The 17,047-nt window shown below is 43.6% G+C and overlaps 1 protein-coding gene across 2 annotated transcripts in view; it reads left to right on the top strand.

The window, feature by feature from the left end:
• Positions 1 to 17,047, top strand: part of CBLB (Cbl proto-oncogene B) — a 258,520-nt gene that overhangs the window by 162,008 nt on the left and 79,465 nt on the right. For both annotated transcript variants that reach the window (XM_075336570.1, XM_075336571.1), the window contains 3 exons: positions 9,449 to 9,536; positions 11,092 to 11,223; positions 14,358 to 14,558. In XM_075336570.1, the coding sequence (XP_075192685.1) occupies positions 9,449 to 9,536; positions 11,092 to 11,223; positions 14,358 to 14,558 (421 nt within the window). The remainder of the gene's footprint in view (positions 1 to 9,448; positions 9,537 to 11,091; positions 11,224 to 14,357; positions 14,559 to 17,047) is intronic.

The following is a 17,047-nucleotide window of genomic DNA, read 5'->3' as shown; positions in this document are numbered from 1 at the left end:
GACAGATGTAACGTGAGGCCATCTGTCGCGAATACAAGTCAATGAGGAAAAAAACAGATCCAGCGCTGGATCCGTTTTTTCACAAAACAATGGATTGCGACTAATGGCAAAAAACAGATATGTGAAAGAGGCCTAACAGACCAGTCCTGTACTAAGTGAGTGTCATATTCTGTGTCTTTGCCACGTGAAATTACCTTTGTTGCAGCAACTTTCATATGTTCTTTATTGTGTCCTCCGCTGCAAAAATGTCTTTTTGTCATTAAATATTTGAGACCTAATCTTTGCATTAAAGAGGTTTCACGTCTCTATTATAGGGGTTTTCCCATGATTAATCTATAGGATCGCCCCTCTTCTTTGTTTACTGGATTATAGGTTGCCAAGGGCGGCGCTTTCCTGAAGACTGATTGTTCGGACCAGTAGCATGGTCGCAACGCTCCTCCAAGCCGAGCTGGTCCCAGCTTTGTCTCTGCAGCATGGGAGAAGCGCTTGTTTTTACGTTACAAGCACATTCTCATTTAGTCTATTTAGGAGTTTGAGATGACACTTTTTAACAATGAAACTAATATGGCCCAGGGAGGTGAAATGAAAAATAAACCTGTGCCAGTGCAGACTTCGTATTCATACGGAATGAAATGGCGGCAGATGATCAGTGACCGCTCAATGGCTGGTACACTTCGGAACAGCTGCAAGAGCCTCCTCACTAGGACATTAGTGCACAGGATCAGGCACACACATTAGATGAGGACATGTCCCAGGAATCTTAGTCCTGTGCATTGGGGGTCTGTATTATGTCTGTGGTCATTACATGTGAACAGGCTTTACCTCTCCTTCCATTGCGCAGTAGGTTCCTTTTTGTGCCACAGAGGACAATGAACTCCAGATGGTAATGTTTCTCACATTTGGAAGTTTCTGTAATATAGCAGAGAAGAATTTGGGAAAATTCTTTTCAGACTTTCATCGTTAACGTACGATATAATGTAGTATTTCTTCGGATCGCTAGCTGTGGACTGTAGGTCAGCACCAGCGGTACACAATTCTTTTCTTCTTTTTCTCTGTATTGTAGAAATAGACCCTGTTGTGAACAATTTTACATTATTGCTGCAGCTTAGTGCTAAAATTGTATTAAAAGAGCTTTCTAACCTACTATAAAGTCACTTTAGATATTCAGCTGTCGTTGATTGCCTTTAGCTTTTATGTACCCCTTCGCTCCCTCCCAACATTGTATGTGGATCCCAGGAGTCAGGCTTAAGGTAGCCTTTTTTTTGTGCGTGTTTGATTTTTTTTAACCTGCAGAGGTTCCATTAATAAAGGTTTCTCAGGGATTGACAACGCCTAGAAGTACATTAATAACCTGATCAGTTTGGAAAGCTTTGATAATGAGGTGGTGGGGCTACCATTACTGAACCCATTAACTTTCTGCACAGGATTTATTGATATCACCCAAATGTACTCAAGTTAGTGAATGCAGATGTCTAGAAATATAAAGAGGACACCGTTGACTTATGTGTTGGAGTTTTCCATTATACAAGAAACTACAACACAGTATCCGTCACCTAACAGACACCTTTGATGACCAACAGACCTCCTTGACTTTCAATGTGGGGTATTAGGTGTTGTTCTGACTATTATACAGCGCTGTATGCTTTGGTATACTCCTTGTTAGTAATGACGGAGACATAAACGCAGACAACGTGCACGTAGCCTGATATATGTGTGTCTTTATATTTGTATAGGTATATTAAATAATTTACTACTTTGAGATTTGAAGATAGTATCTGGTCCATCTGTCTCCAGTTAGTGATGTGAAGTGCTCCCTGCTAGGCCTTTTTACTTTTATCTCCGTTACTGTTTGCTTTCTGAACGGAACTCCTGCTGTAGACCTTCAGGGCAAATATTGATATCAAAGATGGCGGCCACAAGGCATGAAACTACAAAGCTATATGGCATGTTCTCTATAGAGCATATAAACCATACGAATCTGAGAGAGCTGCATCCTACTAATACTATGAAATACTGAAATCCTAGCATAGCTGGTAGAACAAATTGTATCTTTTAGGACACTACTGTTAATTGTTTCTTTTTATGTATAGCAAAAACCTATCCAATCTCACTCTACCGATGTGACGTTATTAGAGATGAGCAGACCTGTGGAAGTTCGGGCTCTGCGGATTCAGGCAGACTTTAGAAGTTCTGTTCTGGACCCAGACTTGACCTGAATCCCATTGGAAGTCACTGATTGAGCAGATTGGCTCTCTACCCACATACAAGCCATAAAAAGAACACTTCTGGTGGAGGAGGGAAAGGGTTTTTCATTTTTGTTTTTTTTTTTTTTACACACTACATCCGAGAGTGCTGATTTTACCCCCAGTGCGAACCATTCAAACACCGCAAGTCGCTCGCACTGTGCTGAGCATCAAGCGTACCAGAGCAACCTGAAGCTCGGTCAAGTGGTTAGTGTACATAAAGCACCGAACTGAACACTGATAGATATATATATATATATATATATATATATATATATATATATATATATATATATATATATATGTATATATTCTCAATTTTAGTAAAGTCCGTGTTTGCTACGAATATCGAACCTTACTGTTCAGGTTCGCTCATCCCTAGACGTTAGCCCTTGTTCCTGGATTAAAAGGAGCCGGTCAGCAGTGTTGATCCTGCATATGCATATGATCCTAGTATCAGTAACACTATGAAGAAGTTTTAATCCCCTCCTGCAGTGATCTGACGTTACAACAATGCACTCTATACACAGAACGCCTGCCATCCGCCCCCTTCTGAATGTTGGCTCTTAGCAGTCTACTGGTTGGACAGTAGAGCCATCACTCAATTGTAGAGTTGAAGAGCGCTTAGTGCTTAGAGCCCTGATGCACTACGCATCAATTGAATGCCTTCTGGAGACTTGTGATAGCAGCACATGGCAGCCTTTTTTGGTCTAGTTGATAAACCAAACATACACAGAAGTATGTTTAAACCCCTCTACAGACCCCCCTCTTCAATCAAGCACCGTCAGTAGTGTTAAAACTTTTAACAGACTCTCTTTAATCTTTTCATGACTAAAGTTTCCTTTACCCATGAGATCTCTGTACAATTTCCCAATCATTCTGTACCTCACCATTACCTGCTGGAAAAGATTCTGGAGACCTCTATACAAATCAGATGGTGATATTATGCCGACTTTTAATATGGCCCCTAAGATAAACAGAAGCACATTGGGTACCCCTATGTATAGGAGCTAATAGGCTATTGGTGTGAGATTTTTTTGACTGATTTTGAATGTAAACTTTAGTTTTTAGTAATGATGTATGAGTCATAGTAACTAAATATGCTGAAGTGGGATTGTAAGCTTCATTATTTTTGGTTTACTTGGATAAGTCAGTGTACAGCGCTGCATATTATTACAGGGCTCTATAACTAAGAAGGAAATTGATTTTCATAAAATTATAATATATGTTAGTGTTTCCTAAAAACTTATCTTTTTAATTTCCTCATTGTTAATCACTGTGTTTGGACCTCTGAAGATCACAGTCCTTTATTGTACAGTATTACAGTGGTACCTTGCTTAACGAGAACAATCCGTTCTGGGACTGTGCTTGTTAATCAAGTTACTCGTTCAGCAGAGCAAGATTTCCCATAGGAAGTCATTGCAATGCTGACAATTCGTTCCACAATGTGTTAAATGTCCCATCCTGGTCCCCTATTCTGTCACTCTACACATACGCACACAAACATGTACAAACACACACAAATTCACACAAACACACACGCACATATTATATGCTCACCTTACCTTCCGTTCCATCGCCGGTCTCCTGGGACTTGCTGTTCTCCGGTGCGGGCCGGGTATCAGGTAACCATAACGACGAGGGCGGAACTTCCTGCCAGAGCCCTGACGTCAAAGGCAGAGCCGCTTGCCTCTGATTGGCCAGCGCGCTGCTTTTGACAAGCAGTGACAGGAACCAGGAAGTTCCTGCTTCGTTGCTATGGATGCCGATGCCTGGAGCGGAGCAGAGCGGCGCGGCGCACTACAGGACCCAGGAGGCCGGCGATGACACGGAAGGTACAGATATTATATGCTCACCTTACCTTCCGTTCCACCGCCAGCCTCATGGTACTTGTAGTTCGCCGCGATGTACCCGGGAACTACAAGAACCATGAGGCCGGCAGTGGAACGGAAGGTAAGGTGAGCATAATACTGTATGTGTGTGAGTGCGTGTATGTTTGTGTGTGTTTGTGCGTACATGTTTCTGTTTGTGTGGACTGCATGTGCGGGTCAGGGTGCGGTGGATGGACGAAACGGGATGTGTGTGCGGTGAGGATTTCGCTTGTACAGCAAAGCTTTCTCGTAAAGCAGGTTACAAATTTACAGAAAGCTTTGCTTGTTAAGTGAAATTCTCGTTAAGTGGGTTACTCGTTAAGCGAGGTACCACTGTAGTTGCACCTAGGTCACTTCCAGCAGCTATTAGGTCCAGGGGTTTGTATACCTCGTATATATAGACTCACAGATAAGTGGTCAGACACTGCGTAGCTGAAACTACACTACTTACTATCCAGCCCTAATAAGTGATTCCAGGATTTAAAGGGGTAGGCTCGATTCAGTATATACTGTGTGTAGAATTATTAGGTAAGTTGTATTTTAGAGGATTTTTTTTATTAGTGATCAACAACTATGTTCTCAATTAACCCAAAACACTCATAAATATCAAAGCTTAATATTTTTGGATGCTGGAGTGTTTTTTTTTAGATTTGGCTATCTTAGGAGGATATCTGTTTGTGCAGGTAACTACTACTGTGCAGAATTATTAGGCAACTTAATAAAAACCAAATATATTCCCATCTCACTTCTTTATTTTTACCAGGTAAACCAATATAACTGCACACAATTTAGACATGAACATTTCTGACATGCAAAAACAAAACTCCCCAAAAATTTGTGACCAATATAGCCACCTTTCTTTATGATGACACTCAACAGCCTACCATCCATAGATTCTGTCAGTTGCTTGATCTGTTTACAATCAACATTGCGTGCAGCAGCCACCACAGCCTCCCAAACACTGTTCTGAGAGGTGTACTGTTTTCCCTCCCTGTAGATCTTACATTTTAAAAGGGACCACAAGTTCTCTATGGGGTTCAGATCAGGTGAACAAGGGGGCCATGTAATTATTTTTTCACCTTTTAGACCTTTACTGGCCAGCCACGCTGTGGAGTAGTTGGATGCATTTAATTGAGTATTGTCCTGCATGAAAATCATGTTTTCCTTGAACGATACTGACTTCTTCCTGTACCACTGCTTGAAGAAGTTGTCTTCCAGAAACTGGCAGTAGGTCTGGGAGTTGAGCTTCACTCCATCCTCAACCCAAAAAGGTCCCACAAGTTCATCTTTGATGATACCAGCCCATACCAGTACCCCACCTCCACCTTGCTAGCGTCTGAGTCGGAGTGGAGCTCTCTGCCCTTTACTGATCCAGCCTCTGGCCCATCCATCTGGCCCATCAAAAGTCACTCTCATTTCATCAGTCCATAAAACCTTTGAAAAATCAGTCTTAAGATATTTCTTGGCCCAGTCTTGACGTTTTATCTAATGTTTCTTGTTCAAAGGTGGTCGTTTTTCAGCCTTCTTTACATTGGCCATGTCCCTGAGTATGGCACACCTTCTGCTTTTTGATGTTCCAGTAACGTTGCAGCTCTGAAATATGGCTAAACTGGTGGCAAATGGCATCTTGGCAGCTTCACGCTTGATTTTCCTCAATTCATGGGCAGGTATTTTGCACCTTGTTTGCCCAACATGCTTCTTGCGACCCTGTTGGCTATTTGCCATGAAACCCTTGATTGTTCGGTGATCACGCTTCAAAAGTTTGGCAATTTCAAGACTGCTGCATCCCTCTGCAAGACATCTCACAATTTTGGACTTTTCAGAGCCCGTCAAATCTTTCTTCTGACCCATTTTGCCAAAGGAAAGGAAGTTGCCTAATAATTAAGCACACCTTATATAGGGTGTTGATGTCATTATACCACACCCCTCCTCATTACAGAGATGCACATCACCTGATTTACTTAATTGGTAGTTGGCTCTCAAGCCTATAGAGCTTGGAGTAGGACAACATGTATAAAAAGTATCATGTCATCAAAATACTCATGTGCCTAATAAGGCTATGTGCCCACGGGAGCTTGCTCCTGCGGATTTTGCCGCGGAAAACCTGCGGATTTATCTGGATTTTCCAGATAAATTTGCAGGTTTCAGCAAGTGCAGGCACTCCCCATGTTATCCTATGGGACATGGAGAGTGCTGTGTCTATGCTGCGGAATGTGTCGCTGCGGAATATGCTGCGGATATCCCGCAGCCGCACATAACTGCATGTCAATTATTCCTGCAGATTTACCTGCGGAAATCTGTTTTGGTCCCATACTTACCTGCCTTGATAGCAGACACCCGAGGTACTTTCCCTCGGTGCACAGGAGCGCGGTGGAGCTAGGAGCAGGAAGCAGGAGGTGGGCGGGGCCTGCATGAGCTCCGGTCATGTGACAGCCAGAGCTAGTTCAGGCCCGCCCAGCTTCTCCTGCACAGTGCAGACGCTGACAAACATGGCGTCCAGAAAGTGAAGTGCTGCATGATGGAGGTAAGTATGAACTTGTTCTGCATTGAGGATGCAGTGCCGAAGCCATTGTACTGTATCCTCAATGCAGAATGCCCGCAGCATATCCGCAGGACATTCCGCAAGAAAACCACAGCATGGAAACATACAAAGTTGTGCTGCGGGTTTCTGGGAGCTCCTGCAAAATGTCCTGCGGATATAACCATGGGCACATAGCCTAATTCTGCACACAGTGTGTGTGTGTGTGTGTGTGTGTGTGTGTGTGTGTGTGTGTGTGTATGTATATAATATATATATATATATATATATATTAGAAAGAAAAGACCAGTGTTTCTCACAATTTTCAAGATTGCGGTCCTTCAATTAATCATCTAATCTGTTTTCTTTGGGAGACCTTGTGGATTTTTGTTTTGTTTTGTTTCTTCCCTTATAGTAAAGGCTATGGACAACTTTGACTTGGAAAAATATTTTCCATCTGCTTAGTTTTCTAAAATTGCACTAAATTTCATTCTGTAATGTTCATTTATTCCTAGTTAGACCCCCTAATATGGAGTTTGTAGTCTGATTCAAAACTCAAAATGTTCTCCTCTGGGAGTGTCTGTTCTAGTACTATAGGTTGGATGTGTATATCTAGAGTATGACTGTCTTTATAATAGCTCATTTATCCACACGGCTTCCATCTGCACTTATTTCCTCTTCATGTCCTTTTTCTATAACTTATTTTCTCTGCCCTCCCTTAGTCTGTACATACCTTCTCCCCTCTCCATTCTGTTCAGATCTGTGCAGAACAACCTCCTGCCATCTCTAACTTTGCAAGAAGTTAAAGAGCAGAGGGCCATCAGGAGCAGGAGCTTGTAACACTTTTGCAGATCACTGAACTAGATAAAGGAATTAAAGATGCTCTGCTTTTAGAAAAGTGGTAGAACATTTATAAAGAAGACTATTTAGAAAGTTGCCGATCTTTGCATTAAGGAAGCAAATGAACAATAAAATAACTGGGCAAAGGTCTACATGGCCTTTAAAGGGAACCTGTAACCAGGATTTTCCCTTATGAGCTGCAGCCACCACCAGTAAGCGCTTATATACAGCATTGCAGAATACTGTATGTAAGAGCTCAGGCTGCTCGGTGTAACGTAAAAAGCACCTTTATTGTACTTACATAGTGTGTGGTCTAGTTTGATGGGTGTCGTTGCTCTGAGTCCGGCATCTCCTCCAACTTGTGAGATCGCCATCCTGCTTCGCAGACCCATGTGAATGACGCGTCCTATCTCATCTATACAGAGGCCTCCATTGCGCTCCTGTACATGCGCACTGTCTGATCTGCCCAGCTGAGGGCAGAGCAAAGTATTGTAGTGCGCATGCAGGGGCGATCTCTGACCTTTCCTCACGCCTGCGCATTACAGTACCTTGCTCTGCTCTCAGCTGGGCAGATCAAGGTGCGCAGGAGTGCAATGGCGGACTCTGTGTGAGTGACACAGGTCGCATCATGGACGCGGGACTGGGCAGGAGGACAGTGATCGCACAAGATGGAGGAGGTGCTCGACCGAGAGCAGCTGCACCCATTGGATTGGACTGTCCCCTCGGTGAGTAAAATAAAGGGTTTTTTTACGTTCTGTATAGCGGTCTGGGCTCTTAATACAGTGTCTGGAGTGCTGTATATAAGGGCTCACTGGTTGTGGCCGCAGGTAATAAGGGAAAAACCTGGTGACAGGTTCTCTTTAAAGCTGACCAACATTGAAGAGATTTAGGCAGTTTAGTCAATGTGTTCTTATTTAGCAGCAGGAGGATTACGCTGACTTTATTGATGAATTAAACCTCTACCCTGCAAACCTTAAATCCATTTTTAAAGCTTAGATTGAGGGTTGTAGTAAATTATAGTGAGCTATCATGCACACCACTCAAATATTAACAGGTCTACTTTATGGTACACATTACTAACAATGTATGATTAGAGGGAATCTGTCATCAGTCATGCTGCCTGACCCACGGGCAGCATGAATCGGGCACTGGTTTGTGCGAAGCAGCCAGGCATGCTATACTATGAAGGGCTTTGGCATCTTAGACTTAAGGTACTGTCAGACATAATGAGATCGCTAGCGAGATCGCAGCTGAGTCACGGTTTCTGTGACGCAGTAGCGATCTCGTTAGAGATCCCGTTATGTGTGACACCTACCGGCGATCAGGCCCCTGCTATGAGATCTCTAGTTGTTGCAGAATGGTCCAGGCCATTTTCTTCAAAGGCAATGTCCTGCTGGGCAGAACACATCCCTGTGATTGACACTGTGTGACAGGGTCACAGTGACTGCTGAGATCGTTATACAGGTCGCTACTGCGACCTGTAATGTTCCTGCATTACTGGTAAGATCTGACTGTGTGACATCTCACCAGCGACCTCCCAGCGACTTACCTGCGATCCCTATCAGGTCGCATCGTTTTCGGGATCGCTAGTAAGTCGTTGTGTGTGTGACTGGGCCTTTAGCTTACATTTGAAAGGATGTTTAATTATATCTTTTAGATGATTCTTCCAAGGTAGATCCCAGGTGATCTCCCCCATCCTGATCCTTGTGACTGACAACTATCTTCTTATATACACAAATATGGAGAGAAATCTGTCAGTCAACTGGAGCGGTGCGTAAAGAAGACAGCTGGGGTTCTGCTTCCTAAAAGTCACCCGATACACATAGTCACTGGCTTTTTAAAGTATGTTTTCTCTGAAAAGCTACAGCACTTCATAGAAAAACATGTCTGGCTGCAATCACGCAGACCAGTTCTGATTCAAGCTGTCCATTATTCAATTTTTACATTTTCCCTTTAACTTCTTTTTACATTTTCAGTTATCTATATCCTGACGGACGAAGCTACAATCCAGACTTGACAGGTCTATGTGAGCCCACTCCACATGATCACATCAAAGTAACCCAGGTATGTGTTCTCGTTTCGGCTTTCATTTCTTATCAGGAAGCTTTGCATCTCTGGAATCCATTATATTTGGTAAAGGTTTTGGGAATTATATTCTGAAACAATTGTATGAGAGCTTGTAGAACCACTCCTAAGCTTTAGTATCAGCTATAAAGCTTAGTACAGGAGGCGTATTGAAGTTGTTATCACCTACAAAGGCTTGTGTAAAAAGTATTAAATACATTTCAGTAAGCGTGTTCAATACTCTTTCCGTGTCATTTCTCATTATTACACATAACTTAAATTCTAGACATCTAGCTGTCGTTCATGACGTGTAGACGTTTTACATTTCGCCACCATTTAAGTGCCGTAATTAATGCGGATATCAATTTAATATTTGATCAATTTAATTATTTTTAAAACATTAGAAGTTTGGAAATCTAATGCAATGTATTGTACCTTCAGATTTTAGCGTGCCATAGATTTCACCCAAAAAGTTTAGATTTTAGGATTTTAACATTAAAAGAACAGGTTTGCCAACAAGATGCATCACCACTTACTGAGAGACCTCTGTAACTTGTAACATGTTTAGTCCATTATTCCTTTCATGAATCCTATTGAGCATTTGATTGAGGGAAGCCATGTGCTGATCAAGTTGTGAAATGCTTTAGAGAACTTCGGGGGAACGTTTGTCATTGTAGAGAGTGCTAAGCCAGTGTAAGGAGACTTGTAGGCCATCCAACAGTCCTTGGTGGCAAGGCTTGTTAAGGGGTCAGTATTGACTTTTAGGATTGCTACACTCAGTAGGTGGTGCTAGAATTCTGATCCTATTCCTCTATTTGCATATTTAATTTCTGAGTGAGCATTGCATGACCAATAAGTTTCCTTACGCCGACTCTGCATGTTCCTACTCAGACCTCCTGCCAGAGGTCTTTCACCCAGCAATCAAACCTCCTGCTTTTCAGTTCAAACCTCCTTGCTTTGTGCTAATGAGGGGCAAACAACCTGAAACATGTATAGTAATACACAAGAAAATAAGCAGCTTTGTAAATTGAATTTTAGTAGTAGCAAATGCCATCTTCTATGTAGTGGAAAGCAGACAGGAAGTAGGAAATGGAGGCAGAGCTCTTGCCTCCTCCTCCCTTCCATCTGTATAGAATATTACCAACACCCCATACTATTTATAGGTGTATGTTGTCGATTCATAGACAGGTCCAGCAATACCGCTACACGGTCAGTCTGTTACTGAGGAATCAGGGCTTGAATTGATATGCAGCTAGCTATTGTAGATCTGAAGCCTCTGTCACTCCAGCTCTATTCCCCTCTCAGCACTACCTCCTCCTGTGTGATTATCTTGGGGTGAATTTTTGCTAATAGATTCCCTTTAAAGAGTCAATATTGGCTTTTCTGATTGCTTTCCCCAATAGGTGGCACTGGAATTCTAGTCCTCTTCCTCTCTGAAGATGATGTTTGCTTATTATAAGCCCTTAACATCTGTATTTGGGATTTTAGCATTACTTCATCGTTATTATGCAGCTACTATTTCTGTATTCATATTTTGACAATTTTTCACTTCCAGGAACAATATGAATTGTACTGTGAAATGGGCTCAACGTTTCAGCTGTGTAAAATCTGTGCGGAAAATGACAAAGACGTGAAGATTGAGCCCTGTGGGCACTTGATGTGTACTTCATGTCTGACGTCTTGGCAGGTACTGTCATTACACATGAAATTGTAGTGTTTTTGTTTTATATCAGCAGGTGTGTTATTGTTATTTATTAACCCCTCACGTTTACATTGTTAGAAGGTTACATTGTTATATTGTTACCTCGACTGTAAACACTGAGTTTTTCGAATTTAATGAGAATTTGAAAAACTTTGCAATATTCACAGTACAGGCTCAATTTCCAAATCGCTTATGAACTCTTCAGCTGTGAAAAGAAGCTTCCCGAAATTGATATTTTTCATAGAAAAAAAAACAACCAATAAACAAATACAGTCTCTGTCTCTACAAAAAAAACATAGCCAGCTCTAGGAAGCCTGGGATCATTCTGACTCTTACCCTAAGGCCTAAGACACACGGCATGAAAATCGGTGCGAGTGGAGTGCGTTAAAAAATCGCATTCCACTCGGACTAATATTAGCCTGTGTGTCAGCACACATGAGCGATTATTTTCTCAGCCATAATTGGACCGAACCGGACTCTTTCTCTCGCACCCATTCAAGTATATGGGACGAGAGAAAAATTGCACTGCACTCGCAGTACACCGGTGTACCGCGAGTGCAGTGCGAGAATGGCAATAGCTGGCTATGGAGAAAAATTCCAAAACGCTGGAGTGGTGCTTTAAAGGTCCCTTCTCCCTATATTCATAGTATGTCCACAGGTTATGCCATAAATGTATAGTAGGTGCAAACCTGCATCTATAATGAGAACTGACCCCTAATGCGCACCGCTCTCAGTGAAAGCGGTGTGCGACTGGGCCTCCTAGTCCAAATAAATAAAATAAGCCAAAATGGGAATGCTCTGAAGGGGACCAAGCAGCAAGATTTTCCCATATAAAGTGAAGGCTGTGTCACACTGGCACTAGGATGGTGAATGAAATCCTGCCTTCAGTTTTCAGATTGGATGTTTGATTGCAGAAAAAAAGGTTCATATTGACGTGTGCAGCGGGTCGGGCCTTTGTGATGATTTCTTCTCCTGCATCCTCCTGACATGCTCCCTTTTCTTTATTTAAATTTTGCACTGCGCCACCATTACCTCTGTTGGTGGGGCATGCGTATTGCTAGTGTAATGAGGTCTTCATTAAAATGGCTCTAGAGTCATTGCATGCATGTACTGGGACTTTCAGCGCAATTTTATTGAGGACACTATGGAGAAGACTGAGCGGCATCAACGCATGCGCAGATGAAGAAAAAAATCTGCACATGCGCTGATGTCGCTCAAAGTCTTCTCAATGGTGTCTTCAATAAATTGGCATCGGAGATTGCAATACACACATGCGCTGATTCTGGCACCATTTTAATGAAGACATCATTGTACACTCTGCCAACAGCGGTAATGGCGGCGCAGCGCAAAATGTAAATAAAGAAAATGGGGCAAGTGAGGAGGACACCAGAGGAGGAATTTACACACAGGACCCGACCCACAAAGGCCTGTCCTTATGCACACGTCAATCAGATAATGTCTGGACCTTTCATGAATGTTGTCCTGCTGGTCGGTTGCCTTTAAACTAAAAGGATTGTATACTAATAAGGGGAAGGTTTGTGAGAGGATGAAGGGGAGTCTTACATGTCATCTACTCCTTACCTCTTCCTACTTCGTATCGTACCTGGGGACACATGGAATAGCTGGTTACTAGACACAATAAAAGGTAGGTAGGTGCTAATAATATTTAAAGAGGAGCAGAGGGGAAAATAAACCATGAGGCTTCAGTTTATGGTAAAGAATGTTCTTTTCTGGATGCATTTACTTTTCTAGAATTTTGCGAGACATGGGATCTTTTGCATTAAGTTGGGCACCAGCTATATTATGCAACTGAGAGAGAGGACTATAAACAAGATGCAAAACGCCTGTAGCCATTAGTCTTTTTGCACTACCTGATGCTTTTTAGCGTGCCATGTGCTGAACGCAATTCATAGACTTTCAGACTAGTTGCCCCAGTAATGATCTTTAATTTTCTGCGCTTTGCTGATGTGAAGCTTCATGTAAAGGGAACTTTACACGCTGCAATATCGCTATCGATATCGCTAGCGAGCGTACCCGCCCCCGTCGGTTGTGCGTCACGGGCAAATCGCTGCCCGTAGCGCACAACCTCGCTTACACCCGTCACATGGACTTACCTTCCCTGCGACATCGCTATGGGGGCGGTTCGTGCGGCGTCACAGGGATGTCACACAGCAGCCGTCCAATAGAAGCGGAGGGTCGGAGATGAGCGGCCGGAACATCCCGCCCACCTCCTTCCTTCCTCATTGCCGGTGGACGCAGGTAAGGAGATGTTCGTCGTTCCTACGGTGTCACACATAGCGATGTGTGATGCCGCAGGAACGACGAACAACCAGCGGCATGCACCACCAGCGATATTATGAAAAGGAGCGATGTGTCAACGATCAACGATTTTTGACGTTTTTGCGATCGTTGATCGTCGCTCCTAGCTGTCACACGCTGTGATGTCGCTAACGACGCCGGATGTGCGTCAAAAACACCGTGACCCCGACGATATATCGTTAGCGATGTCGCAGCGTCTAAAGCACCCTTAACTTTCTCTTTAATTAAGACTATATGTTATTAGTGCGATTAGTTTGGTTACATACCTACTTATTGACCCCCTAGAGGGGCTAAAATTGCTGTTGGGCTTGGAGGCGATAATGGCACATCATCCATTGACTTTAGTTATAAAAATAAAAAACATATACTATCATGTTTTGCAGCAGACCATTATATAGGGCAGTGCTTTTTACTATACAGTAGTTTTCACATCCACTTTATGCTTTTTACTGCTCATCAATATGGCCTTTTATAGCACATCAATGGTAAATGTATGCATAGTCTGCATAAGAAAAAAAGCTCAGCGTGCCCCATCAGATCTGTGATATCGGACTGCGTCCTCGCCGTGACGTGGGACCTCGCTGACCCTTCTATCCATTATGTTAGTAGTGCTCCACAGTGTGTGGGTAGAGATTATTCATGGCAACCGCATTAATAAAAGCATTAGAAAAATCTGCACACACTTGAGTCAGTATACCTTCCTTCTCTTCTAACATATGCATTGCAATTGATTTTTTTTAAGAAGCCGGTCATATAAATCTGTACAATATGTCCAGACTTTTGATTCTCCTTTTTTACAGGAATCGGATGGCCAGGGATGTCCTTTCTGCCGTTGTGAAATCAAGGGTACAGAACCAATTATAGTTGATCCTTTTGATCCAAGAGATGAGAGCCGGAATCTTAGTAATTTAGATATTTTATGTCTGCCCATGCTGGATTTTGATGATGATGATGACCGGGATGAATGCTTAATAATGAATCGGCTTGCCTGTGTGAGAAAGGTAATGACATTACAATACATTTTACCGTGCATTTAACTATACCGTACCGTGGTGCTGCACTGATATTCAGCGGGGATAGGAAGATCTCTGCTACCATTTAGCAATGTCGCCTAAGGGTATCATCACATATGCCATTTTTTGTGCCCGCGGTACTTTACTGTAGCAGCCAGATGGTACATTATTATTATTTTTTTTATTAATGCAGTTGTAAAGCACACAATTGTTTTTTTTATAGATTGTAATTGTCACATGCTGTGTCATTATCCTATGCACTTTATATATTAGGACATAGGATAACTCTCTGTACTATCACTTTATTATATATACAATGCGCTTGCATACATCACTAACCTTGTTGGATAGAACTATATCTCATATATATATATATATATATATATACCATATTTTTCTGACTATAAGACGCACCGGACCATAAGACTCACCCTGGTTTTAGAGGAGGAAAATAGAAAAATAAAATTTTATGCAAAAAATGTGGTCATGACACACTGTTATGGGGCGAGGATCTGCTGCTGACACTGTTATGGGGGTAATGTCCCCAGATTCTCTACTAAGGTACCCCATCCTGGTAATGATCCTCCTGCCTCTTATATATATATATGTATATATATATATATATGTCCCTCATCCTGGTATAGCCCCCCATCCTGCTATATACTGCCATCCTGGTATGTGCTCCCATCCTGCTATATACCCCATCCTGGCATATGGCTGCATCCTGCTATATACCCCCATCCTGCTATATACCCCATCCTGGCATAAGGCCGCATCCTGCTATATATCCCATTTTGGCATATGGGCACATCCTGCTATATACCCCATCCAGGTGTATGGCTGCATCCTGCTATATACTCCATCCTGCTATATACCCCATCCTGGCATATGGCCGCATCCTGCTATATACCTCCATTCTGGTGTATGGCCCCATCCTGTGACACACAAAAAAATAAACGTTCATACTCACCCTTCCTCGCTCCACGCAGCATCGCTCCTCCTCCCGTCTGTGCCAGCAGCAGCGCTGCTGACCTGTGTGGATCCGGCCACGAACCCTGCAGCATCGCTCGTCCTCCTGTCTGTGCCGGCCGCGGCTGTGTGTGGGCACATGCGCACAGTGATGACGTCACTGCTGTGTGCACGCTAGTGTCCACACGCAGCCGCGGCCGGAAGACAGGAGGACGAGCGATGCTGCAGGGATCGTGGTTGGTGAGTATACCGATTCACTGCACCCTGCGCTGATGATGATGCGCGGGGCAGTGAATATAGCCACACATGATCACTCCAGGCTGTAGTTGCCAGGGGTGATCATGCGGGCCGGCTGTTTAGTATGCGCGCACCCCCCACCCATCATCCCACCCACCTGTCAGCGCCGGCTTCAGCGCTGAAAGATGATAGACGGGATGATGGGCGTGCATATGAAATGAGCAGGCCCACGTGGTCACGGCAGGCGCTGCTGCAGCCTGCTCGTGCCCCCAATGACCCGCTCCACCACAGCACCCTCATTCCCCGCAGCCATGCCCTACATTCAGACTATAAGACGCACCCCCCACTTTCCCCCAACATTTGGGGGGAAAAAAGCGCATCTTATAGTCCGAAAAATACGGTATACTAGCTGTAGAATAGGGATAGTAACTGTCTCTCTCCCAGTTTCTGTCTTTCTGTCTGTTTCTTTCCCTGTCTCTGTGTGTCTGTCTGTGTTTATCTCTCTGTCTTTCTCTATCTTTGTGTCTCTGTATCTGTCTGACTCTATCTCTGTGTCTGTCTGTCTCTTTCCCCGTCTCTCTTTTCCTTTCTCTCTTTCCCCGTCTGACTCTTTCCCCGTCTGACTCTTTCCCCGTCTGACTCTTTCCCCGTCTGACTCTTTCCCCGTCTGACTCTTTTCCCGTCTCACTCTTTCCCTGTCTCACTCTTTCCCCGTCTCACTCTTTCCCAGTCTGTCTCTCTATTTCTCTGAATTTGGTGTGCAGCTTTCACTTTATATATATTGTGTATTTTTTAGCTAGCACCCTGTTCACATTTGCAATGGTGTTCCAGCAGTCTTTTTGATTTCCGTCTGTCTCTTTCCAGGTCTAGCTTTTTCAGGTCTGTCTCTTTCCCAGTCTGTCTCTCTCCCCGTCTGTCTCTTTCCCCGTCTGTCTCTTTCCCCGTCTGTCTCTCTCCCCGTCTGTCTCTCTCCCCGTCTGTCTCTCTCCCCATCTGTCTCTCTCCCCGTCTGTCTCTCTCCCCGTCTGTCTCTCTGCCCGTCTGTCTCTCTGCCCGTCTGTCTCTCTGCCCGTATGTCTCTCTGCCCGTCTGTCTCTCTCCCCGTCTGTCTCTTTCCCCGGTCTGTCTCTTTCCCCGTCTTTCCCTGTCTGTCTTTCTCTGTCTCTTTTGCTGTCTGTCTCTCTCCCCGTCTGTCTCTTTCCCCGGTCTGTCTCTTTCCCCGTCTTTCCCTGTCTGTCTTTCTCTGTCTCTTTTGCTGTCTGTCTCTTTAC

This window comes from Anomaloglossus baeobatrachus, chromosome 2, assembly GCF_048569485.1.
Source record: "Anomaloglossus baeobatrachus isolate aAnoBae1 chromosome 2, aAnoBae1.hap1, whole genome shotgun sequence".
NCBI lineage: Eukaryota > Metazoa > Chordata > Amphibia > Anura > Aromobatidae > Anomaloglossus > Anomaloglossus baeobatrachus.
Note: the sequence above shows the minus strand (reverse complement) of the source record. Positions and strands in the feature narration are given on the sequence as shown.